The 27303-nt window shown below is 37.9% G+C and overlaps 1 protein-coding gene across 2 annotated transcripts; it reads right to left on the bottom strand.

Moving 5' to 3' along the window:
* Positions 1-2089: 2089 nt before the first annotated feature.
* On the bottom strand, positions 2090-23430 carry LOC104108604 (uncharacterized). Of its 2 annotated transcripts, XM_070191876.1 has the most exons (24): positions 23179-23429; positions 21252-21312; positions 21023-21150; positions 20886-20941; positions 18314-18389; positions 18052-18118; positions 17209-17275; positions 17027-17093; positions 14895-14978; positions 14780-14821; positions 12975-13130; positions 12171-12248; positions 11431-11499; positions 11233-11298; positions 11017-11145; positions 10886-10942; positions 10408-10497; positions 9234-9299; positions 3621-3689; positions 3447-3551; positions 3178-3303; positions 2769-2827; positions 2629-2665; positions 2090-2548 (listed from the first exon to the last, which is right to left on the bottom strand). In XM_070191876.1, the coding sequence occupies exons 1-24, from the start codon at positions 23341-23343 to the stop codon at positions 2402-2404; spliced, it is 2067 nt and encodes a 688-aa protein (XP_070047977.1). In that variant the 5' UTR covers positions 23344-23429; the 3' UTR covers positions 2090-2401. The 2 variants fall into 2 exon arrangements, 1 of the variants encoding a protein (XP_070047977.1); XR_011412792.1 differs by lacking the exons at positions 2090-2548; positions 2629-2665 and having other exon boundaries at positions 2768-2827; positions 3178-3251; positions 23179-23430.
* Between the last annotated feature and the right edge of the window lie 3873 nt (positions 23431-27303).

A 27303-nucleotide genomic window follows, 5' to 3' on the forward strand; every position in this document is an offset into this window, starting at 1 on the left:
AAAAGAATCGATGGAATTCGGCGGTAAATTGTGGTACCAGATCATCGCTCCATTCGAGAGGGTCTCCTCAAACTTTTTCAACAACACGGATTCGATCTCATCGTCCTCCAAATCGTTGCCTTTTTATGGCACATGTGTAAGAGGTGACATGTTCGTTAAGATTGGTCGTACTGTTATATTTGGGAATTTCGGGCATACGGAATATTTTGGGGATTGGCTTCGGTGCCGCACTCAGCGGAAAAGGCTTTTGTATGAATTTTTTTGAATCAAGCCCCTTTATCATTGGTGGAGCCCCCGGAATTTGATCGACCCTGGCATTGTACGTTTCCACCCTCTTGTCGTTGGCTTCGACTCGTTTTGTGAGTTCCTCGAGCAATTTAGTAATTCCGGGAGTAGTCCCCGATTCTTGCTCGTTAGATTTCACTATGGCGGGCTCTATTCTGGGGGCGACTTCTCGAAATGGATTGGAATCCGGCCTGCTTTGTGCGCGAGTTTGGCTCTGTAGCTGAGCTATCGCTACTTGTTGGGCTTGTAGCATCTCGAAGATCATACGTAAGCTGGCCCCGATTCCCCCCGCGTTTTAGGTGTCTCGGGCTACGGATCGAGTACCGCCCTGAATGCTTCTTTCCGGTTCGGAACGCTGGTTCGCCTCCAAAGCTATTTGTGAATTGACATCCAATGGTATTTCGGCTCTAATTTCGGGTACTTCGATTTGAGCCTCGGGTGCCAAGTTGTTGGTTTCATCTTGAAGGCCGACTTCGTAATCGATCGGTGAAGCCATTTGATTGGTGGTTATTCGTAGCTAATTCGAAATTCAAGATGTTTTCGGAAATAAGTGCAAAGCACAATGGCGTGTTTTTTCAGATTTGTATCAAATGACCACTGTTATCCTCGATCCCACGGTGGGCGCCAAACTGCTTACCCGAAAAATGGATAGAGTTGAATTTATACGCAGTTCCGAGGATATGTGGCGTAACTTAATACAAAATGTAAGGATAAATAAAAATGTAAATGTAGATTGGAGAGAATGCAAAATAGATAAGGTTATCAGGAACAATGAATCTTAGGATTCAACAAATAGAATCAATCTAAGGAGTCTGAAAGAGCGATTTTTTATTGTAGAAGAATATAGCACCTTTATTACAATGTAAGCCTCAGAAAAAACTTGTCCTACAGAAATGATAACCAAGCCCTTTTATAGTGGAGGGATTTGGCTCTAAGCATAATAAAATAAACATTCAGTGGGAGACCCATGATAAGTCAGTTTTTCCATAATTTCTGCCAAGATTCTCTCTAGTGGGATTGCAACGACTTTTGTCTGCGAGCTCAATCTTGCTTAGAACCCTCGATTTTGGTTTGAGCTTGATTTCAGCTCGAACTTATGATCTTGGTTCGAGCCCGATCCTGGTTCGAGCCCTCGAATTGATTCGAGGTCAATGTTGGTTGGTCTCTAGATTATCAGCATGATAGGTCTACTCTGCATCATGGTTCGATTCTTATTCGAGCTTGATAATGATATCGAACTCGACACAGATCGGACTCCCCGGGTTCGAGGTTAGTTTGTTCCCCCTTCGGGATCTTACTTCGATAAATCACCGTTCGAACTCGATCGGACGTGCCAAGGCCGAAATCTATTTCGACCGTATACAGATCACAAGATCTACAGATTAATAATCATGCGAAGTTTAATCTACTTCATGGATTCAAAAGATACAGCATCTTCTACATCGAAGAAAACACACAACCAAACCATTGAAAGATTGAGTTATTACAATAGATTGCCAGAGCAAAATATCAGGCTGTAAACATATTGTAATGCCAAGGGCACTAGTTATTTACACTGTTAGAAGAAAAAAGTACTGTCTTGCCAAAACATGACGTGAACATGCAACCATGTTATTTCGACTATTCGTGAGGCATGGCTTCCTGTAAGAACAGCTTATAGCAATGTTTCACCATGTTTAAAGCATACAGAGAGTTGGTAACATCATCTCTTACCATTGACTTAATTTATGCATGTCAGAAGAATCGATATAGCTAACAAAATAAGGGGGGGAGGGGGATAAGAGATCAAAAACACATCTCAGGCTAGGGATTAAGGCGTAGTTGATTGATTGATATTGAATGTACATACATTGTATATCCGAGAGATGGAGACAGTAAGGTAATAACATAGTTGACAAAATTGAAAACGTGTTTTATAGCCCAAAAAGGAAACAAAGCATATTACTATCCTCAGCTGCATCTTTAACGGCTCTACATCTATTAAACAAATTGAGGCAATGCTCCATACTACTGCTAAACAAGTATTCACAGACTTACGTCGAATATACATACCCCCGATATCCTCAAATGTGTATACGAGACGGGGATTTAATATTTGTTCTTGAGTGCTCATTGCTCACTGATGACAATGTTTTTTCCTGGGCTCATGAGGTGGTGAGTAATTACACCGCTTTATGAAGGAGTCGAGGGTCTTCTGTTTTGAAGGGCTGCTGTAGGACTGATTAGTCGAAACTTCCAAGGACTTCTCGTGGCCATCAAGCATCTGCATATACATTTGTAAATTTATAAGCCAGGGTGCTAGTTTTGTACCTCAAGTATTCAATAGAGAATTAAATAGAAGACCTGTCCGAGATTTTCCAGCTTGCTCTGAACAACATCCCTGTACAAAAGTCATAAGAATAGCCATTACATCAGAACTTCTACCTTAGCATGTTCACTGTCAAATAAATTAGAAAGCTCTATTAGTAATTAAGGGAACGTACCAAATAATGTCATCAACAGTGTCATTTGCCAGCAGATAACACACATTGACAGAGGACACCTAGAAAGGAAGCACATCCGTTAAAGTTCTGACTCCTGAATATATTGATTTCTTATAGAATTAACGCTCTGCAGTCTGCTAACTTAACATGCAGAGACATCCATAATGTAGTCGTTATTTAAACCAAAATTACTGGAATACAGACAGGAAATAGCGAAATACTGCAAACGAATCAGTGTCTTCCAGCTTATACTCCTTTTATATTCCTATTTTTGGTTGCATTAAGTGCTAATGAATCACAGCAGCTTGCTTTAACACCCAACAAACCAACCCAGGTATACTTGCGGATTTGAAAATAATTCAGGAACGAAAAATATCTTCAAAAAGTTATCTAACATTATGTTGCTCACCTGGCCAATTCTGTGAGCTCTATCCTCGGCTTGAATGAGGTCACCTGGTGTCCATGATAATTCTGCAAATATCACTGTGCTTGCTGCTGTTAATGTTAACCCGACACCCCCAGCTTTGATGGATAGCTATAATACAACAGTTATAACAATATCATTTCCCATTTTGCATAATCTCACTTTCTCACTTTATTTATAGATCAACCAGGAAACCAGTCCTATGGTCAAATTACACAGTTTCTTTGACTAATTATAATAGATCATGGCATTACCACTGCAGCCTTAATTGTTTCTTTTTCCTGAAAATCCGTTACCAGTGCTTGTCGTAATGCTGATGGAGTACTGCCATCAATCCTAATACAACCAACCTTCTTCTTCTGCAAAACAAGGGGAGCGTTCAAATAGTCTACAATTCTCGAAAATCAACTAAAACATGCAAATCTTACAAGTAAATAGTTGTGTATCGACTCAATCATTGGTTGATGATGCGCAAATATCAGGAACTTGCAGTCTGCCTGTATGTTTGAAAAAACTACAGTTACTACACCAAGAAGAACAAGAAGAATATCTAAGCTTATATGAAGAAGCAAGAAGTTGGCATATTGGAGAAGACATGCAACTGCTCTATAGACAAAACATAAATCACTGTGTCAGATAAAACGACAGCCACTTTTTGCGTGACAGAGCACTCTTTGGTGTAAATAATGGAACTGATGCAAGGACCTTACGAGCATCACTTAACAACTTGAAACTCGCACTTGACTCGAAAATTAGTTTATATGAGAAGTTGTACATCAGACAAGTTTTAATTGACCTGTGTTGTCATTAGTAAGGTCTCAAACACCTAGACCTCAAGTTGCAACTTGGTTGTTTTGAGTAAACTCACGTCGAGTTAGAACAGTCGAGTTAGAACAGCGCTTCCAATATCCTTATTTATCTGTAGGATGTGTATCTGATACTGTAGTTTCCTTTCTTCTATCTAATGTGTTAGTGTACAGCATGTATATAGTGTAGTATTGTCCCACATTGGTAGAAGAGTAGTATGTCCTTGTATAGTATAGCTATAAATAAGGATCTCTTGTATTTTATTGTTCATCCAATATCAATAACATATTTTCTCCCGTGCCTTCTCACATGGTATCAGAGCAATTGTGAGAGACTTATCGCTGTGCATAAATTCCAGCGATTCCGGGAAAGAGAAATCGCTATGCATAAATTCCAGCGATTCCGGGAAAGAGAAATCAGAATTTTTTAAGGCTGTTTTCTATCTGCTTCATTTCTGTCAGTGTTGTGCAAAATCCAACACTACCACAAAAGTCGTCACTGTCCGGCGACCAAACCCCAGTGAAAAACTCCGGCAGCAGCCTCCTCACACGCCTCCACGCGCCACCAGAAGCTCACGCGCCTCCACGCGCCGGCGCGTACGACCACTTCCGGCCATTTTTTTGAAAATCTTCCTTCAGAACAGTTGGGTCGCCTGGTAATTCCGATACTACTCCTACTGTTTTCATTTCATTCCGACAACTTTGAGTTTTTTCCGACAGCTACTTAGCTTTAATGGGAGGTTCAAACTACTTAGCTTGGGCTTCATCTGTCGAGTTATGGTGTAGAGGTCAAGGTGTTCAAGATCATCTAATCAAACAGTCTAGCGATGGAGATGAAAAGGCAATAGCACTTTGGGCAAAAATCGATGCTCAGTTATGTAGCATCTTGTGGCGATCTATTGATTCCAAGTTGATGCCCTTGTTTCGTCCATTCCAGACATGTTATTTGGTTTGGGCAAAGGCACGCACCTTATACACTAATGACATATCTCGCTTCTATGATGTGATATCACGGATGACAAACTTAAAGAAGCAGGAATTGGATATGTCTACTTACTTGGGTCAAGTACAGGCAGTCATGGAGGAATTTGAGAAGTTGATGCCAGTTTCTGCTAGTGTGGAAAAACAACAAGAGCAACGACAGAAGATGTTTCTCGTTCTTACCCTCGCTGGACTTCCTAATGATCTTGATTCAGTACGCGACCAGATTTTGGCTAGTCCGTCTGTCGCGACAGTTGATGAATTATTCTCTCGATTACTCCGCCTTGCTGCAGCACCAAGTCCACCAGTGATCTCATCACAGATACTTGATTCCTCTGTTCTTGCATCCCAGACAATGGATGTTCGGGCATCTCAAACTATGGAGCATAGACGAGGAGGAGGTCGTTTTGGAAGATCTAGACCCAAGTGTTCTTATTGTCACAAACTTGGACACACTCGTGAAATGTGTTATTCCTTACATGGTCGTCCACCCAAAAATGCTTACATTGCTCAGACCGAGACTCCAGGTAACCAAGGATTTTCTTTATCTAAAGAAGAATATAATGAGCTCCTTCAGTATCGAGCAAGTAAGCAGACATCTCCACAAGTAGCCTCAGTTGCTCAGACTGATACTTCTGTTACTGGTAATTCTTTTGCTTGTGTTTCCCAGTCTAGCACTCTTGGCCCATGGGTCATGGACTCCGGCGCTTCTGATCACATCTCTGGTAATATATCACTTTTGTCAAATATTGTATATTCACAGTCTCTTCCCACTGTTACTTTAGCCAATGGATGTCAAACTAAGGCAAAAGGAGTTGGACAAGCTAATCCCTTGTCTTCTATCACCCTAGATTCCGTTCTTTATGTCCCTGGCTGTCCTTTTAGTCTTGCATCTGTTAGTCGTTTGACTCGTGCCCTCCATTGTGGTATATATTTTATTGACGATTCTTTTATTATGCAGGACCGCAGTACGGGACAGACAATTGGTACAGGACGTGAATCAGAAGACCTTTACTACCTTAACTCACTCAGTCCTTCCACAACATGTCTAGTTACAGATCCTCCAGATCTAATCCACAGACGTTTAGGACATCCGAGTTTATCCAAACTTCAGAAGATGGTGCCTAGTTTATCTAGTTTGTCTACATTAGATTGTGAGTCGTGTCAACTTGGGAAACATACCCGAGCCTCCTTTTCGCGTAGTGTTGAGAGTCATGCAGAGTCTGTCTTCTCCTTAGTTCATTCTGATATATGAGGTCCTAGTAGAGTCAGTTCATCCTTGGGATTTCGTTATTTTGTCAGTTTCATTGATGATTATTCAAGATGTACTTGGCTTTTCTTAATGAAAGATCGTTCTGAGTTATTTTCTTTATTCCAGAGTTTCTGTGCTGAAATCAAAAACCAATTTGGTGTTTCTATTCGCATTTTTCGCAGTGATAATGCCTTAGAATATTTATCTTCTCAATTTCAGCAGTTTATGACTTCTCAGGGAATTATTCATCAGACATCTTATCCTTATACCCCTCAGCAAAATGGGGTTGCTGAGAGAAAGAATAGGCACCTTATTGAGACTGCTCGCACACTTCTAATTGAATCTCGTGTTCCGTTGCGTTTTTGGGGCGATGCAGTTCTCACAGCTTGTTATTTGATTAATCGGATGCCTTCATCTCCCATCAAGAATCAGATTCCGCATTCAGTATTGTTTCCCCAGTCACCCTTATACTCTCTTCCACCTCGTGTTTTTGGGAGCACGTGTTTTGTTCATAACTTAGCCCCTGAGAAAGATAAGTTAGCTCCTCGTGCTCTCAAGTGTGTATTCTCGTGTTCAGAAGGGATATCGTTGTTATTCTCCAGATCTTCGTAGGTACCTTATGTCAGCTGACGTCACATTTTTTGAGTCTAAACCTTTCTTTACCTCTGCTGACCACCATGATATATCTGAGGTCTTACCTATACTGATCTTTGAGGAGTTTACTATAGCTCCTCCTCCACCTTCGACCATAGAGGTTTCATCCATACCAACCGTTGAGGAGTCTAGTGTTGTTCCCCCTAGTTCCCCAGCCACAGGAACACCACTCTTGACTTATCATCGTCGTTTGCGTCTTCCATCAGGCCCAACTGGTTCTCGTCCTGCACCTGACCCTGCTCCTGCTGCGGACCCTGCTCCTAGTACACCGATTGCACTTCGGAAAGGTATACGGACCACACTTAACCCTAATCCTCATTATGTCGGTTTGAGCTATCATCGTCTGTCATCTCCCCATTATGCTTTTATATCTTCTTTGTCCTTGGTTTCCATCTCTAAGTCTACAGGTGAAGCGTTGTCTCATCTAGGATGGCGACAGGCTATGAGTGACAAGATGTCTGCTTTACATACAAGTGGTACTTGGGAGCTTGTTCCTCTTCCCTCAGGTAAATCTACTGTTGGTTGTCGTTTGGTTTATGCAGTCAAAGTTGGTCCCAATGGACAAATTGATCGACTTAAGGCCCGTCTTGTTGCCAAAGGATATACTCAGATATTTGGGCTCGATTACAGTGATACCTTCTCTCCCGTGGCTAAAGTGGCTTCAGTCCGCCTTTTTCTATCCATGGCTGCGGTTCGTCATTGGCCCCTCTATCAGCTGGACATTAAAAATGCCTTTCTTCACGGTGATCTTGAGGATGAGGTTTATATGGAGCAACCACCTGGTTTTGTTGCTCAGGGGGAGTCTCGTGGCCTTGTATGTCGCTTGCGTCGGTCACTTTATGATCTAAAGCAGTCTCCTCGAGCCTGGTTTGGTAAGTTCAGCACAGTTATCCAGGAGTTTGGCATGATTCATAATGAAGCTGATCACTCTGTGTTTTATCGGCACTCTGCTTCAAGTCTCTGTATTTATCTGGTAGTCTATGTTGATGATATTGTTATTACTGGCAATGATCAGGATGGTATTACCAATCTGAAGCAGCATCTCTTCCAGCACTTCCAAACTAAGGATCTAGGCAGATTGAAGTACTTTCTAGGTATTGAGGTTGTCCAGTCTAGCTCAGGTATTGTTATTTCTCAAAGAAAATATGCTTTAGACATTCTTGAGGAGATGGGGATGATAGGTTGCAGACTTGTTGACACTCAGATGGATCCGAATTCTAAACTTATGCCAGGACAGGGGGAGCCGCTTAGCGATCCTGCAAGCTATAGGCGGCTGGTTGGAAAATTAAATTATCTCACAGTGACTAGACCTGACATTTCTTATCCTGTGAGTGTTGTAAGTCAGTTTATGAATTCTCCCTGTGATAGTCATTGGGATGCAGTTGTCCGCATTATTCGATATATAAAATCGGCTCCAGGCAAAGGGTTACTCTTTGAGGATCGAGGTCACGAGCAGATCATTGGATACTCAGATGCTGATTGGGCAGGATCACCTTCTGATAGACGTTCTACGTCTGGATATTGTGTTTTAGTAGGAGGAAATTTGGTGTCCTGGAAGAGCAAGAAACAGAATGTAGTTGCTCGGTCTTAGTGCAGAAGTAGAATATCGAGCAATGGCTATGGCAACATATGAGCTAGTCTGGACCAAACAATTGCTCAAGGAGTTGAAATTTGGTGAAATCAGTCGGATGGAACTTGTGTGCGATAATCAAGCTGCCCTTCATATTGCATCAAATCCGGTGTTGCATGAGAGAACTAAACACATTGAGATTGATTGTCACTTCGTCAGAGAAAAGATACTTTCAGGAGAGATTGCTACAAAGTTTGTGAGGTCGAATGATCAACTTGCAGATATTTTTACCAAGTCCCTCACTGGTCCTCGTATTGGTTATATATGTAACAAGCTCGGTACATATAATTTGTATGCACCTGCTTGAGGGGGAGTGTTAGTTTACAGCATGCATATAGTGTAGTATTGTCCCACATTGGTAGAAGAGTAGTATGTCCTTGTATAGTATAGCTATAAATAAGGACCTCTTGTATTGTATTGTTCATCCAATATCAATAACATATTTTCTCCCGTGCCTTCTCACATAATGGAAAGGCAATATCTTTCTAATTTCCAAAGAAATTCAAAGGCCAATATTTTCTGATTTTATCTTCCTTTTTTGCTCTTCAACATGAGAATAGTGCTTCCTTTTCCTTTTCCTTTTGCACTCCCTTACAGATGGTATTGTTTTTTAATCCAACGTGATGAAAAAGGTAAAGAAAGAACATTCCAAAGCAGCTGGAGATGCTTTCGCTTTGTATTCTGAATACATAGGATGTAGAAGAAACCAAGGCCATACCTCAACCATGGTTCCTAGGTAATCCAAAACGGCTGGAATTTTGGCCTCAGCAGAGGCAGTGTAAATCTGCAGCCCAACAAGCAAAGTATAGGGTTTAAAACTTTGGTAAAAAGTAAACACAATGCAGCCAAATCAAGTATTTAGAAACAAAAACAAAAAACAAAAAAAAATGGCAGTGAGCAATGTAAGAAACCTAGATCAAATTTGTCAGATTTAATTATTACGCACCAGCAATTAAAGAAATAGGGTGCCCAGAGAAATCTAACGTAGCCCCAGAAGTATGGGCAGCATGCAGGTAAAAGATGTCTGAGATTAGGCACTGTTAACACAAGGTGACAGAGTAATTTAATACTAATGGAAGGTTTTCAGGTTTATTCCAGTACATGCTCTCTGTAAACTATAACATTTACTTCTCCAAATAAAAGTTTCATGCGCATTATTCTATCCTATCGGGCCAACAGCAATTCAGCTCATATTGTATTAATCTGTGGGTATTCCAGTTGATCAAATAAAACTTAGCCAACATGAACATGAATTTTTTTCAAACAACACTTTCTATGTACCAGATACTATGAAGATCTTTGAGACCGCAGATAATTCTTAGGTGGTTTTACCATTATTTTCTTGGATGGTCTGTTCTTCTAGCATTACCTTTTAGTAGTTGTCACTTTTTTATAGGACAATTGTGCATGGATTTGACAACAAGGTCACAAAAACTCAGCTCCTATTACTCTAGGAGACTGAGGAAGCTCATTATGCTTTCTACATCAATCACACCGCTCATTTTACACAAAAACACTTAGGTGTGTGCCCCAAGCAGCGCGTCATACCAGAACAGAATATTGTTGCCGTCCCCCAATTTGACTTGAGTTCTAACTGCAAATTTCTCTTATAAACTCCTAATTTATTTGTGGTCTACTTACCTACAAAGAGGAAAAGTTTTTCAATCGGCCTGCACACAGGAGCACTATTCTGACAGCAGAAGTTTTCGGAGAAAATGGATATATATTGTGAGCCAAGTGCTCAAGGTGCAAGAGGCAAAGAGAAGCATATCATGTAGTAAAACCAGGATAAGATCAGTATAATTTTCAAGAATCCTTGATATAGCACTCAACTCTCCAACTGATAAAAAAGAAATAAATAAGTAATCATGATCCAAATTTTGCAGATGTACCTTAGTGATGAGGCTCTTCTCTGCAAACTTAAGAGATTTAGCCTCCTCCTCGGACTGAGCTAATTTATGTTTCCCCTTAATGACCTCCAACTACATGATGCAACATTAGATTAAGTAACTACGCTTCCTCAGAGATCAAGGACCGTCAGGCATCATTATCAAAGACAGTTCTTTACATTCTTTGAACCGGACTATCAAGCATCACATATTTCTCTAAATCCATTTCTTTAAATTCAAATTAGAAAAAGGAAGTTTCAAGAATAATAATAAGTTTCCAGTGAGAAGTACCACAAGAGACGTTAAAGTATTCATAGCTGAAAAGTCAAAAGGAGGTTAACTGGAATAATTAAAGGTCATTAAATGCATAAACTTAGATAATAAAAAACAGAAAAAACAGCATTTCTGGTTCAAAGTCCCCTTCAAGTTATTGGGTGTGAAGGGGCCAATAAAGTATAATCACAAAGGTATACAAGAATACCTCACGAAATAGACTATTAACATGTCTCATCTCCTTCTCCCCCAAGTCTAGGAAAACCTGTAACGAAGTGAGAGAGAATGAGATGAAGTCATATGGCCAGAACCACCAAAATGTAAGTCCAAAGTTTATACTTGTTGCCTCCGCTTCTGAGGGAGCTCAGAAAGAACATCTTTTTTCAGTCGCCGAATCATCAGCGTTGCTTTCATTAGACTGTGCAGCTCTTCGTGATTACTTGCACCTTGATAAACTCCAAAGATGCCCTAGAATGTCAGCAAACCTGTTAGAGCACTTCTTTATTGCTGTAAGATGTCAGAAAAGGCTTCTGATGCAGGGGAGTTTTGACTTACACCCTTGCAATAGCGGTTGCCATATTCATGCACATTCTTATATACATTAGGATACAAGGCCTCCAGCTGTCAAGCACACAGTTTTAGATCACAAACCCCCAATAAATAATTTTTTTCCCTTCTATTTGAAACTTGATAGCAGTTAAGACCTGTACGCAGAGTACCAATAAAAAAAAAATTGATCAATATATTGTATACCTGTTTGAATAGTTCAATTGGCCTTGATAAAGCAGGAGTTCCACTGAGCAATATCACATACTGAGCTTTCTGCAGTGGTTAAAATGTAAGTTTATCAGAACCACTCCTTTCCATTTATAGATTTGGTAAAAAATGTTGGAGCTAAGGTCCAATATATGGAAGAAACAAGCGTTTCCACAACCCTACCACCCAGTCAATTCTGTTCCACTTAATCTCTCTTCCATGCTCATCAACTTGGATGGGAGTATTCAACCAATTTTCCACCAAGTTTTCAAAGAGCCATTTGTTCAGAGGCCAACTGATACTTTTGTTTCTTTTCTTTCTTGTTCATTTCGATATGTTTAATACTGCAGAAAGATTTAGACAAAAGAAGATTTGAAATTTCACCTAAATTTTGTCAACTTGATAACCATGAGTTGAGCTTCTCTGTTGTGAACTGTATCTTGATATATATATATTGCATACAGTTCAGGGTGGTGCACTGGACTAATTGATGTGTGCCTCTTTTCCATTTACTTTTTTTTAGATGGATGAAGGTTACTGTAAAAAAGTATCAAGAGATGCCTCCATGTATCGAGCACAAGTAACTACAGTGATATATCCATCTTCTTTTTTTCCTTTTTTTTGGAAAAAAGTAATACATTCATTACCATTGAGTAAGAACTCTATAGAATAAACCCACACCTGAACACAGTGAGAATGCACACAGACCTTTTCTTTATAAAAGAAAGGAAGCAGACCTGTAATAAGGGAAGTGAAGCACCGGTTCTTTTTGCTTGGGCATTTTTCAAGAAGTGTGATTCATCTGCAATAACAACCTGAATAAACATATCATCACGGATAACAGTCATTAAGTAGCATGAAAATGCCAACCATTAGGGGATATCCAACACAAAGCACTTAATATAAAGTTATAAACACAATAATCAAGAGGTTAGAGAAGTATCAACATCCAAAGACTGAAGATCTTAAGCCTCTTGTATTTCCTATCATTCTTTTCGAATTGTCTTTTCGATAGCTCAAAAATTTTCAAAGTTGTTAAAAGAAAGGTATAAAAGCAGCACAAGAAAGTGAACCAATTAAGTATTCTCGTTGAAGCAAATAAAAGTGTATCCAAGCAAATAAGAATGGAAGAAAATCCAGATAACAGAAAGGTTCATTGATTTCCTGGATAGGTTTTTCAGCCCTTCAAGAAGCCATCTGTCATTTCCTCTAAGTACTCCACAGATCATAAAGAGGAGCCACCTCTAATACACTTTATAGAGCATTATCTTAGCAAATGAAACGGCAATTTATTTCAACTGGTGTGCAACCGTTATATAACAAAAGGGTATCCAAGCAAATAAGAATGGAATAAAATCCAGATAACAAAAAAAGGTGTTTTAACTTTTCAGTCATGTTATATCACTCACATATACAGAGCCATGTCGAGTATAGCGTCAAGGTCCATCAAAAGATAAGTTACTAAGGATTCATATTGTTCAGGTATTAGGGAATTGAATTACAGCAGATGTCAGATCCTGTAGATAATGTACTGGACTTACCTTAAAAGTTGATGCCATAAGTGGATCTTGAAGCTTAGGGACTATGTCGTACGATACTATGTTGAACACACCATCAAGGTGAACGGACTTCTTAGTGTTTGAAGGCACTATTTTAAATCCTGCCTTATTTGAACCACCCCATTGAGATAAAACCACCTGTGTAATAGAAAAATATTAATTATCTGGGAACTTGAAATGCAACTTGTTTGTAACATTACATTGAATGCACTCTCTAGAGGCACTTTCTCTTTAAGGTTCCACTGCACGTAAACATAGAAATGTTAATCAACTTATACTAACCTAGTAATTAAATAGCAATGAAAAGCTTCTCATACGTTACCTCAAAGTAGGCAGTAACATAATTAGATTCTGCGATAATTTAAGGTGCAACATTAGAAAATTTTGAACCAGAGTTAAAAAGATGGCCCATTAGAAACTAGCCTTCTTACTTCTATAACATTGTGGTAGACAAAGAAGATAGGGCACGACAAATATTTCTATTGGAGGGAACAATGATATTTGCAGTCCAGTTTGTAGAATGAACTTAAAAGAACAGAAGGCACCTATGGCCTTACAGAAATTTGCCAAGACAAAAGATTGCTCTTAATACCAAATGAAGAAAGCATTGATGAAGTCTGCAGTCCAGATCACTGACTACTGATTCACAGAGGAGATTGAACTGAAAGTAGGTGTCAAAAAAAGGGGAGAGCATGGCTATTGCTGGAAATGGAGAACCAAACATGGGGGTCTGACCCTGCGAGCCATTGTCTTCCACGTGGAAACCCTTTGGCCACTGTTGTTGCCTCAGCGATAGAGATTCGTGAAATTTGGCCAGAGTAATTTGAAAGCTTTCTTTTACTTATTGTTGAGGGTATTTTATTCAGTATCCATTAACAAGAAACTGCAGTAGAAATATTTACAAAGTAATTTGAAAGTTGAATCAAAAAGCTATGGAGTGAGGTAGAAAAAGCAAAGCCAGTTCACAGAATAGTTTTTATGATGAAAGTTTGAGAAATGAGGAACAATGTCAGATTTATTGATGAAGAGAACTAATTTGTGTATAACTTGATTTTAAGAATACAAAGGAATACTCAAATTATTAGGCGGAAATACAACAAATTAAACCATATTAATTAGGTTAACCAACATTAATTTTTCAGATTGGCACCTCGGGCCCATCCTTGACTTTCACCAAAAACCTTTATGATTTTTTTTCATTTTCTAGTAATTACAGCTTGCCGACCCCAACTTGGTTGGGATTGAGGCATAGTTGTTGTCTAGTAAATACAACTTCTCTTTAAGTGATTAACCAATTTAATCATATATGAAGAAAGTTCAAATTTTAAGTACAGGAACAAGAAATACTAATTATCTAACATCTTTAATTATCCCAAAATCTAGTGCAATATAGTAAATATCTATAATACCAGACTAAATTAACTTTATTATGATATTTACACCTTATTTCCTTGTGTAATATCCAAAAATGTGAAACTTCTACTTGAAGTGAAATTGAGGATTTAAGAGCTCGGGTGAATTCTTTCATGTAAAAACAAGGAGTGCATAGAGCTAAATTTGAAGTATAACCAACTCCACAAATTGAATTGTAAAATACTAAGGCAGCAACCGACATGATACTACTATACATATTTGTGAAATCATCATATTTAGATCTCAAGCTATCGAACAATGCTAAACATCAAGAAACATTAATTTCATTCTTACTGTTCCAAATTTCACAGCCCAATCATCAGCAACTTACTTCTCTATAAAAGAAAAAAAGGAAAAAAGTTATTGAACCATACAAGTATTTCCGATGATGGAATATCCAGCCACTGTTGAATCATCTGCATTAAGCACCAAAAACAGTGAGTGTAAGGCAAAAACTCCTGATAATACACAAAAATTACCATGACTTACAGAAGCCCAGTGAAGCCGTAAGGAAGATGGAGCAAGAACAAGAACTGGCCATGATTCGCGGATGCATGAAACCACAGCGATAGCCTGCAAATGTGAAAAGAAATAAAGCATGTATGATACATAGAGATAGGGCAACCAAAGATCCATGTCAAAGAAAATCCCAACCAAAAAAAAACTTGATTATAAGTATGTCACACATTTGGTCATATAATTATGCGTATCAGTTACGGATTGAGGTGTGTAAAACACATGCTAGCTGAAAATCAAAAATCATCTATGTCAAATATAGTTGAGAGAAACAAAAATGATCACTTTTGATAAGGCATATTTAGGTCGGCTATCAACTGTCAACACTGACTCTCAATCAGCTTAAGTTCATAGTTGAAGGCAAAAAAAGATCTGACAAAGTGATTTTGGGTTGTAATGCAAGAACAAGGTCTGACTAGTCATTACACAACGGCAATAGATATTTTAAAACAGGGACAACATATTGAAACAGCGATAGATGGCGACGTTTTGGAGTCTTCTGGCAGAAGATATCTATAGGTAAGAGTAAGACCTAGGTAACCATAATTTTGTAAAGCTCTTATTTGCTATTTCCTTTTTTCTCAGATAGAAATAGAAATATTACCAAGAACAATGCATTACAAGCAACAGGAGGAAGGTGACACTTCAATTGCACTAGGAAAGAGTTAAAAGGTTTGTTTCCTACTTGGGCCTACAATGAGCTGAATTTCTCTAATGCTGAAAAGCCTTCCAATTTTTCTTCACAATGTTATTTCATCGTGGCCCTATTTTAGGATTCTTGGGCCTACAATGTGCTGAAATTCACTAATACCAAATGCCTTTTAATTTTACTTCCAGATGAGGGTTTAAACGAGAAGCCAAGTGGTACTATTTTTAAGTTAAACAATCCACAGAATTATCTTATTGTGTATAAATAAGTACTAATAGAAGGAAGGAGCAAAATAACAACATAATCATAACCCAAAGACAGGAGAACTAAAGCGGAAATCCAAATATAAATAGCAGCAGTAGAAGAAGAAGTACATGAATGTCGAAGCTTGCAGATGAGCCACAATTGTTGACTCAAATTTGAGTAAATTCTCGTCCTATTCACTATTTTTTCTTTAAAAGAGAATTTTTTTTCCAACAGTTCAACACGCACATATTTGATGCCATGACATTGTGCTTTTGAGCCTGAAACAGTCACTTCGCTAAAGCACACAGGTCTAATCCTAAAAAGCGACCCATTGACTCGTTATGCTTCGACAAATTATGCGCTTTTGCAAATATTGCTCATAGGAAATCTTATACAAAGGATAAAGTTTGATCTTGAAACCCTAAACACTCTGGTGGATCGGAAGATAAAATCAGTTCTTGATTAAGATGATCTGCTAGATAATCCTGGAAGATAATGAAATTGGTTGAAAAGCTAAATTATTTAACTATTACTATACGATAATGATTGCAGTAGCGGTTGTGGAGTTAGATCTAGTTATACGGATGCAGTTGTGGCATCATAAGGTATCTCTTATTGTTTGATAAATGTAATGCAAATGCTCATACGGACGTAAGGATACCAATAAAACCAATACCCCACCGGAATTAAATATTATTAGATATATGAAAGAATATAAGCATTAAACCCAAAACCTTAAGACAATGGGTGCATTGGTCCAAGACCTTTATAAACCATTTTGGAAGCCCTTAAACAATTCAACCCTCCAGCGCTTATAACCTCATTTTGGGGTTTACGCGTGATTTTTAACACGGCCTTACAGGTACGAGAACGGCTTACCATAGGTTGGCTCTGTTACTATGTAAAAGAATATGAACGTCCAAACCAATTTTTAAGGCAAGGTGGGGTCCATTAGAACCCTTTATATCATCCATGCCGGACAATTAATAACTCAACAAGCTAACAAGCTATCAAGCTAGAACTTAGGGCCTAAAGTATGACATCATAGGAAAAAAAAAATACAATACCATAACCAGTAAAATGCTGTACCCTGAATGAATAACCATTAAATTTACTACTAACTTGATATTGCTGTTATATGAAAATATCAGCATGTAGCAGGTAAATGACTCTAAACTAACATTCAATTTGACATAGTTTTAGCCAAAACCTGAAGAGTCTTTCCAAGTCCCATCTCATCGGCCAATAGGATACGCCCTCCATGCTGTAATGCAAATCTAAACAGAAAAATGTTATACCTCCTTTTTTAGTCAAAGAACAAAGAACAGCATGCCCTTCCTACAGATCAAATTGACTAATAAAGGAAAAGCTCAAAAACTTTGTATAACATACCTGACCCCTTCACGCTGAAAAGGCATCAGCTTTGATTCAATATTATTTGGAATAAATTCATAATGATCTGGTGAAAAGAGAAAAACTAAATATGCATACAAAGCTAGACGAACTGCTCTTTTATACAAAATGAATGTTTTATTGATATACAAAAGCAGGTGCTACATAGATGAGGATAAGATGTCCTATCAATTCTAGGAAATAGACAGAAAATATGCTAACATGACCCTTCTAATACGAATTGTATAAGAGCTACCAAAGGTGTTTATGAAGGACTAAGACTATTCGACTCGTTGCATTCAGATATTGGATTAGATATTCATATTCTTTCACGCGGTACAAAAATGTGTGCTAAGCCATTTCTCACACTCGTAAGTCTTGTTAAATTTCACCTGTAAACCCAAAAGTCAGTATATGTGGAAAGGTGTTCAGTTACATAATTGTCTCAAATTAATTGGGTAAGGGATCACAAAGGTGTATAAAGGTCTTGACATACTCCACCCATTGCCTTAAGATTTTGGATTGGATGCTCAAATTCAATACATACCATGAGAAATGAATGTCTAATAGGTATTGACGGCAATACATGGGCCTAAAATGACACAAGAACCAGCATAAAAGAATTTGTTCAAGGTGGCGTTGAACCAGCTGTTCAACTTAAACATTGTCTAATTCTTGAATTTACTATCTACTCTGCACAATAATCTCAAAGCAAGCACCTAATAGAAAATTGCATTAAAAATCCAACTCATTTCTGTTATTTCTTGATAATCTATTTCATGATAAGCATCGCCATGGAATCTCCATGGCAGTAGTCTAGCAGAGCAGCAGTGATAAATTTACCTCGAAGGTCAGGCATCGTAGAAGCAGCAGCAACGGCACATTGTACCAGAGGATCTAAATTCTCCAACTTACATGTTAAAGATGAACCAACATTAGCTTAATTAAATGGAGCCAAAGAAGATTCAAGATATTTAAGTACCCGATTCTATGGAAAAAAACATATGCACAAGGTCCACCAAAGCTAACTCCTAATTTTTATTGTATTCTCATCAGAAGTTGGGAAAGTGATATGAGGAGAGCAAAAGAATTTTCAACTCCTCACCTCCAAATTGGAGCCTGAAATTTCACGAAGAACTTTTTCTGCTATGGACAACGATGACAAAGGAAACATCCATAACCTGCAACATATATATAGAGGGACTCACTGCATTTGAATTTCGAAATCAACCCTGGCCAACATGATTTAAGATACTTGGCCAACTGACAATCTAAGGGTTGATAACACAACAGAGCCAAAAAAAAAGTGTTAAATTGTGTGACCATCTTAGCTAAAAATCGGCATTCTGCTCCTAATATTATAGTGATACTTTCTCTCTCGTGGCTAAAGTAGCATCTGTTCGTCTCTTTTTGTCCATGGCTGTTGTACGTCATTGGCCTCTTTATCAGTTAGACATTAAGAATGCTTTTCTCCACGGTGATCTTGAGGAAGAAGTTTATATGGAGCAACCACCTGGTTTTGTTGCTCAGGGGGGGTTTAATGGTTGTGTGTGCAGATTGCGCAAGTCACTATATGGTTTGAAACAGTCCCCTCGAGCTTGGTTTGGTAAGTTCAGCACAATTATTCAAGAGTTCGGCATGACTCGTAGTGAGGCTGATCACTGTGTGTTTTATCGGCATTCTGCTCCTAATCTGTGTATTTATCTAGTGGTTTATGTTGATGATATTGTTATTACTGGTAATGATCAGGATGGTATTACTAATCTGAAGCAACATCTCTTTCAGCACTTCCAGACTAAGGATCTGGGCAGATTGAAGTATTTTCTAGGTATTGAGGTCGCTCAGTCTAGCTCAGGTATTGTTATTTCACAGCGGAAGTATGCCTTAGACATTCTTGAGAAGACTGGAATGATGGGTTGCAAACCTATTGACTCTCTTATGGATCTGAATGCTAAGCTTCTGTCTGGACAGGGGAGCCTTTTAGAGACCCTACGAGATATAGGAGGTTGGTTGGCAAATTGAATTACCTCACAGTGACTAGACCTGACATTTCTTTTCCGGTGAGTGTTGTAAGTCAGTTTATGGATTCTCCCTGTGATAGTCACTGGGATGCAGTTGTTCGCATTCTTCGGTATATAAAGTCAGCTCCAGGCAAAGGATTACTATTCGAGGATCAAGGCCACGATCAGATTGTTGGGTACACAGATGCTGATTGGGCAGGATCACCTTTTGATAGACGTTCTACGTCTGGATATTGTGTTCTAGTATGAGGTAATTTGGTCTCGTGGAAGAGCAAGAAACAGAATGTAGTTGCTCGATCTAGCGCCGAAGCCGAATATCGGGCCATGGCTATGGCGACGTGTGAGTTAGTTTGGGTCGAGCAGTTGCTCAAGGAGTTAAAGTTCGGAGAAATCAGCAAGATGGAACTAGTGTGTGATAACCAAGCTGCTCTTCATATTGCATCAAATCCGGTGTTCCATGAGAGGACTAAACACATTAATATCGACTGTCACTTTGTCAGAGAAAAAATACTTTCAGGAGATATTGTTACAAAGTTTGTAAAGTCGAATGATCAACTAGCAGATATTTTCACTAAGTCTCTTACTGGTTCTCGTATTAGTTACATGTGTAACAAGCTCGGTACATATGATGTGTATGCACCGGCTTGAGGGGGAGTGTTAGTTTATAGATATGTATAGTGTAGTCTTGTCCCACATTGGAAGAGGAGTAATATCTCCTTGTAGTGTATAGCTATAAATAGGGACCTCTTATATTGTATTTATCATCCAATATCAATAACATATTTTCTCCCGTGCCTTCTCACAATATATATAGAGGGACTCACTGCATTTGAATTTCGAAATCAACCCTGGCCAACATGATTTAAGATACTTGGCCAACTGACAATCTAACGGTTGATAACACAACAGAGCCAAAAAGAAAAGTGCTAAATTGTGTGACCATCTTAGCTAAAAGTTTAAGCTGTTAGAGAGAGTACACTTTTAATTATTTAATTAAATCTCCAACACACCCCCTCACGTGTGGGCCTGATCGTTTTTCATGAGCACATGAAAATTCTTTTTGATTATGGCTGGCGGTGAGACTCGCACTCAAGACCTCTGCCTGCTCTAATAACATGTTGAATTGTATAATCATCTCAGCTAAAAGCTTAAGCGCTTAGAGAGGGTATGCTTTTATTTACTTAATTATATCTCCAACAAAAAGAAAAAAATGTGAGTGATAAGGATGGTGTTGTTCAAGAGATAAGAGAATAGTTCTTCCAAGGAAAAGAAAACATTTTTCCATTTTCCCTTTCTTTTGGTAACACAGAATACAAATATATTTGACATCCACACAATGGTTGTCTTTGGTCATGAGAGAAAAGGATACAATTGAAATGTCATTTGCTATCAGTTTGTCTACTTGGGTGAAATCTAGTCGCAGAGAACAGGAGTGATTTTTGTTACTTTTAGACTTTTAATTCCCATATCTCCTCTTTTTCGGGGTTTATTGGAAATGAGGATTGGTGTTGCCAACTCCAATTAGCTTGGGACTGAGGTGTTGTTGTTGTGGGGAGGGGGTATTGCGTAGCAGCAGTTTCGTTGCCTGATTCGACTATATTTGAAAAGAAAAGGAAAAAAAATATTTGAAAGGAAAAGGAAATGGGTCAAGAATACCTCTCTTTAGCACTCCAACTGGCTTTAGGGATTTTACGGCAAGCTTCAACAAGTATCTGGTAAAGATAAGATCCACGTTGTATCAAAAAGCCAAAAAGGAAATCAGAATGACATGATGCAAGTAGGCCAACAGCTACCTGGTCATATGAAAACTTTGCTGCAATATTTCCACTTGCATGAAGGAAAAATTTAACATAGCGCTTTTCTTTTAGCTGTTTCACATGATTGGCATCATGAGGCCCAGAATTTCCAGCAGAGCTTTTTCCTTTGTTTTGTCAAGGGTGTTTGGAGGACAGGCATACAGGAGTCAGGAATATCTGAAAATCAGATATAACCACCTTAAGATGGGAGATGCAAAACACTCACCAGAGACCTTATCTTCCCCTGATGAAGGCTTTATTGTAGGTGCAGCAGATGACGATTCTTCCTGCAACAGAAAAAGGCAGTAACGGGGAGTACCCAATAAGCTATTAATTCAGTTACAACTACTACTACTAAGTTGCAAACAAGTTGAGTAGGCTATATGAATTCTCACTAATCATATTTCCCATTAAAATACATCACAGGCCATCATACAAAAAAAAAATAAAAAAAAATTGAGAAGTACTAGAAATTCTCTAGATTTCCTACTGGCATAAGAATCTCTAATAGAGCTAAAAGACTCCTAGAAAGTATAGGACCTAACATAGATGTATCAAAATGATTAAAAAATATTCCCAACTAATTGGTATCGCTATCGCCTATATAAATATTTTTCTTCTATTGTGTCTTGTCTTGTTGTTGTTCTTACTTGTTGCCATTACTTTTTTTCATCCTTTTTCCGGTCGAGGGTCTATCGGAAACAGCCTCTCTGCCCTTCCAGGGTAGGGGTAAGGGTGTAAGGCCGCGTACATCTTACTCTCCTCAGACCCCACTTGTGGGAAATCACTGGGTTTGTTGTTGTTGTATTGTGTCTTGTCTCTCGTTAAGTCTGCTGATTCTAATAAGTTAGTTACTATCAAAAAAGAAATACTAACAATTTAGTTGGCAAAATATACAAATAATGTCAAGAAAAATCACCAGAACACCAATGATATTAAGCAACCGTTTTAGCTAAAGGCTCACCAGCAATGCACATATACAGACAGTTACATAACATGGACAGCACAGCTAAATTCTCCAAAGATGCAAGAAAACACAGACTAAAACATGCAAATATCTGTAACCTAATGAGTCAAACAGTCTTATTCAATCTAAAACCTTAACACCATAGCTGGAGTAGACCAAAAACACATTGCAGGTCTCATTCTTTTCCTTGGTCAAGCAAAGCCTGTACAAATATTTTGTTGAGAGGTGCGGTGTTATAGCAACAATTATGCCCAAAATACTAAAACTATTGAAGACATAATTAAGTAAGAGATGTGCCCTCTAGTAAAGCATTTCACAGTTAAATATGGTAATAGAGCTTCCAGAAGTCCCGAGTTAAAGTCTCACAACCACCCTTCAAAAAAAAGGTCTTCACATTCTTGGCCCATCAAAAAGAATCAATTCCTCATCTGTGCGTGTTTAAGACAACTAATTAAGTCAATAAAGTGGGAGGAGATTCAAATCCAAGTGAAGGCAAAAGAAGCGCTAGGTGATTTCTTCGCGTCTTCTTAAGCCTTGATGGAATGAGTTGCCCGGCCTACGTTGGTCGGAGGTAGCAGGTGCCCTACGGAATAGTCGAGGTGCACCGGACACCTCATAAAAAAAGGACCTAACTAATTAAATAAATGAGTGGTGTATCTAGCCGCTTAAGCTTTTAGATGATCTGGTCACACAATTCAGCACATACAATTAGTGGAGTAACCATTTTTTTTATAAATCCCTTTAATTTTAGGGCTGCAACAGTATGAAAGACAGGAAGAAACCCCGAGCAAACAATTTATTTAGTTGGTTTAATTCTGAAAATAAAATCAACTTGAATCGTATCACCCACAGAAATCACAAATATACTTTACAGGGTGCAGATAATGTGCTTGAAGAAATGCCTAGCAGAAATTAAAATCAAACAAAGGTGAAAATTCCCAATTGGGTATTGATTAAAAACGAAGTAGAAATGAAACTGACTCTTTTATATGTAGCTGGAAACGTAGAAGGGAGTGTAGATTGTAGAGAAGCGGCACTAGTAGCAGCAGCAAAAGAAATCACAAATATATTTTAAAGGGTGCAGATAATGTGCTTGAAGAAATGCCTAGCAGAAATTAAAATCAAACAAAGGCGGAAAAATTCCCAAATGGGTATTGATTAAAAACGAAGTAGAAATGAAACTGACTCTTTTATATGTAGCTGGAAAAGCAGAAGGGAATGTAGATTGCAGAGAAGCGGCACTAGTAGTAGCAGCAGAAGAAGATGCGTTGCGCTCAGCTATTTGTTTTAGGGCATCTCTTTCGAGATTGTCCAGTTCCTCTACGCTCAATTCCCAATCATCCAAATCCATGGCTAATTGGCGTCTCCTTGTTGTTTGCTTGCTTTACTCAAATTTTGAATTCAAGAATTGCTGCCGGGTCTTTTCAAATTTTGGGGGTTTTGCAGTAGATATCTTTACTATTTTTTTGCAGAACAATATACAAAAATGGTCCCTTACCTTTGGGAATGGTATAAAATAGTCCCTTATATATACTCTTGAGCAGGTTTGATCCCTTAAAGTTGCCAAAAGTAAGCACTTTTAGTCTTCATCATCAACAATAACTGTGAAAAGAAAGATTAAACAAAAATACACACTTGGAGATGCTATTAAAAACGTAGCCAAAAAATGAAGGTTAATAATCACTTTTAAAAATTAAGTAATGTCAAGATCAAATAATTGATAAAAAAAGTGAATTGGAATTAGTTTCAATTGTAAATTCCCTAATGACTAATGTGATTTTCAAATTTTGAACTTAGAACTTTCACAAATACACAAACTTTTTCAACTTCAATTTAAATATTGTCCAAAATCATAAAATACTAGGCGTTTGGACATTGATTGAAGTTGAAAAAAGAGAGGAGAATGTGAAATCGATGTTAAAAGATAGTATTTGAAAGTTAACTATAATCTATTTCCGAAGATAAATTAATATAATTTAATGTATATACTGATCAGTGTGACTAAATTTGTTATCATTCACGTGTCGGCAAGACACTAGTAAATAATCACCATGCTTCAATTAATGAGCTTCTTAGAAAATCCATGTCCTTGCTATTAGGGGTGGCAAAATGGTTAAAAGAAAATAATTAACCACCCATATTATTCATTAAAAAGTGGGTTGGATAATGAACTTTTTAAAAACGGGTCAAATATGGATAAGAACCATACTATCCATTTAAAAAATGAATAATTAATGGATAACCATTGGATAACTAATGGGTTTAACTTTTACATTTGTAAAGCCTCAAATTGGGGGTTCCTCAAGTTTGAGAGACTAGGAATTCTCCCAAAAGTGATCATATTCAAAAAGTCATGACCCATATTACCCGTCGGTTAACCTATTTTTTATCCGTATTAAATATGGGTCAGGCCGGATAATTTATCTATTTTTTTATTACCCGTTTTTGACATGTCTCATATCCGATCCGACCCGCATGTTTGCCACCCCTACTTGCTACGTACAAACGCTAGGGGTGGCAAGTGGGCCGCGGTCCCGGGTCGGTCCCGGGCCTTAAATAAACAGGCTAAACGGTCTTTTTGTAGGAACCGATCCGGAATCGGGCCCGCGAACTCACGATTCCGGGCTAAGCGAGTCGGCCCCGTGGGCTAAGTGGGCCCAACGACTAAGTAGTGATTTTAAAAAAAATTAATAGAAATTAGAGACAAAAAGATCTTAAAAAAATATCTAAGGCAATGTCTTGTAAATTTATTATGACCTAATTTTTTAATTCAAATTTAAAGACAAAACAATTGTAAAAAGATATTCAAAGCAATGCCTTGTAATTTTATTATAGCAATAAAAAACATGGCAATATCTTTCTTATTCTTTCTCCCTCCTATGGAATGAACACAACAAGGTGTTAATACCACCACCTTCACAAATTGTAACAACCTCAATATCTTTTGACTATTTTTTGGAATAAAGTAAGCAATAATAGCAAGTATAAAAGAAAATTATAGAGAAATTATGATAGATTGATATTAATTTTGTAGAAAATGAAAGAATGAGGGAGTATTTATAGTTGAAAACAGAAAAAAAAAAAAAAGTGTAATTATAAAAAGGGGTTAAAACTAAGTTAGGGGGGTTAAAAGGCTATTTTTTAAATAGCCAACGACTATTTTTTAAACCCCTAACAGCTTTTTTTTTCAAAAGCCAAACGACTATTTAAAAAAAAAAAACCATTGGCCCGTTTGGCCCGCCAATAGCCAAACGGGTTCGGTCCTAACGATTCCTAGTTAAGAACCGGCCCACGAGACCAGCACGAGCTCACCTCTAATGGTCCTAATGGTCCCAACCCTCTTAGCCCGCAGGCCCGAACCGACCCACTCGCCACGACGCCAATCGCCATGCTTCATTGTCCCATCCCTAATTAAGAGCAGGCCTAATTAACATTTTTCTTCGCATATGTTTGTACGAGTAACTATGAGAACCTTTGATATTAGATAATTCCAAATTTTCTTGAAGATGAATTATATGGTATTTGAATAAATTGGACTTTAATACTATAACATAAACGAATACATAGAGTTCGTATGACAAGTCTAACTAATTTGAAATTAAAACGTAATAAATTGATTTTTTTTTTTTTAAATTGGGAGGTTGTAATTGACAAAAAAGAGCTAAAATAACCTGAAAGCTTACTTAAGTACAGAAAGGAAGATTTGAGGTTGCTTAATCGTCCATTTACAAAGTGTTTTGATTATGCTAAGAGTATAACTACAGTTTTTCCGAATTAAAGTTCGAATTAAGAAAAAGCAAGAAAGGTAAAACAAGTTCCCATAAAATGCGAATACAAAAGGAAATACTTAAGTGAGTAGAGGTCGAGATTTTAAAGTTATGGATTTTAGAACGACGAAATAATATTTGAGTTGTAAATTTATTTTTTGTACAAATTTAATAAATTTTTGACACAAATATAATGTTTGAGCAAACGCTTCTGGGCTTAGGGTCTGCCCATATCTTGTTGGGATTAAAAGATTGGTGAATGAAAAATAGAGGGAAGAAAGTGGAGGGAAAGTGAGTTCCATTTTGCTTTGGAAAGAGCAAGTGTCCCTCATTGGTGGTGCAAAGAAAAGTGAATGCACTTATATTGAGAAAACACTTCTCTTGGTGTTAAATGGGTTGGAAAGAAAGTAAGCCTCGCGCTGTCGTCGTCGTTGCTCGCTCGGCTTCGGGTTTGGTCAAAGATTGATTGATTAATCTTTTTAGACAAAATTTCTTTCAATTATTTAATTAATTAACGAAAATTCAACCCGAAATAACCCAGGACCCGCGACGCGACCCGGTCCGTTTCTTTTTTCGGATTATTTTAAATCCTTTTTTCCCGGAATATTATTTCTTCTTTTTCTGCACAAAATTTTCCAGTGTGTTTTACAACCATTGAGTTGTTCGAAGTTCATCAGAGTTTTTGGTACCAATACACTGGTGAGTTAAAACCGTTCTATCCTGGGAGGATAATATTCCGGCACCTCGGGTACTTTAGGGGAATAATTTCCTTAAGGACACACTGTGCATTCAGTGGGCTCGATTTATTCCAAAATTATTTTCAAATATTATTTCGACATTCTGTTGCTACTAACTTTCTGTTTCAGAAAGTTTACTGTTTCATTATTCATTATATTAATACAGATTGGCTAACAATCGTAAGAAAATTATTTCTTATATTATAATCGGTATTCTGTTTTTAGAGATTAAAACTTGTGTGGTCTTCTACTCCTTCTAAATTTTTCTATTCTGATTTGAAGATATAAAAACTTCATCGGAGTATTAAAATTGAGAAACGATTTGAAGAACATAAAAACTTCATCGTTTTCTGTGAAACAGTATATAAAAACTTCAGTTTTATATTTATTATACGTACTGTTTTGTAACGGCTCGGCCGGTCTTTTTAAGTATTATAACCTCATTCCCCTATTTACTGCTCAAGTCATGCTTTACAGTTATTTTATGACTTACCGGGTTAGTTTGGTCGGGTCCGAAAGGATTTCGGAGTGAAATGAGACACTTAGTCTCATAATTGAAAACTTAAGTTGGAAAAAGTTGACCGGATGTTGATTTATGTGTAAACGACCTCGAATTTGAATTCTGATGATTCCAATAGCTCCGTATGGTGATTTTGGACTTAGGAGCGTGTCCAAAAAATTATTTGGAAGTTCATAGTGTAATTAGGCTTAAAATGACAAGAGTTAATTTTTGAGAAGTTTGACCGGGGGTTTGACTTTTGATATCGAGGTCGGAATCCGATTCTGGAAATTTGAATAGGTTTGTTA

Source organism: Nicotiana tomentosiformis, chromosome 12 (genome assembly GCF_000390325.3).
Source record: "Nicotiana tomentosiformis chromosome 12, ASM39032v3, whole genome shotgun sequence".
Lineage (NCBI taxonomy): Eukaryota > Viridiplantae > Streptophyta > Magnoliopsida > Solanales > Solanaceae > Nicotiana > Nicotiana tomentosiformis.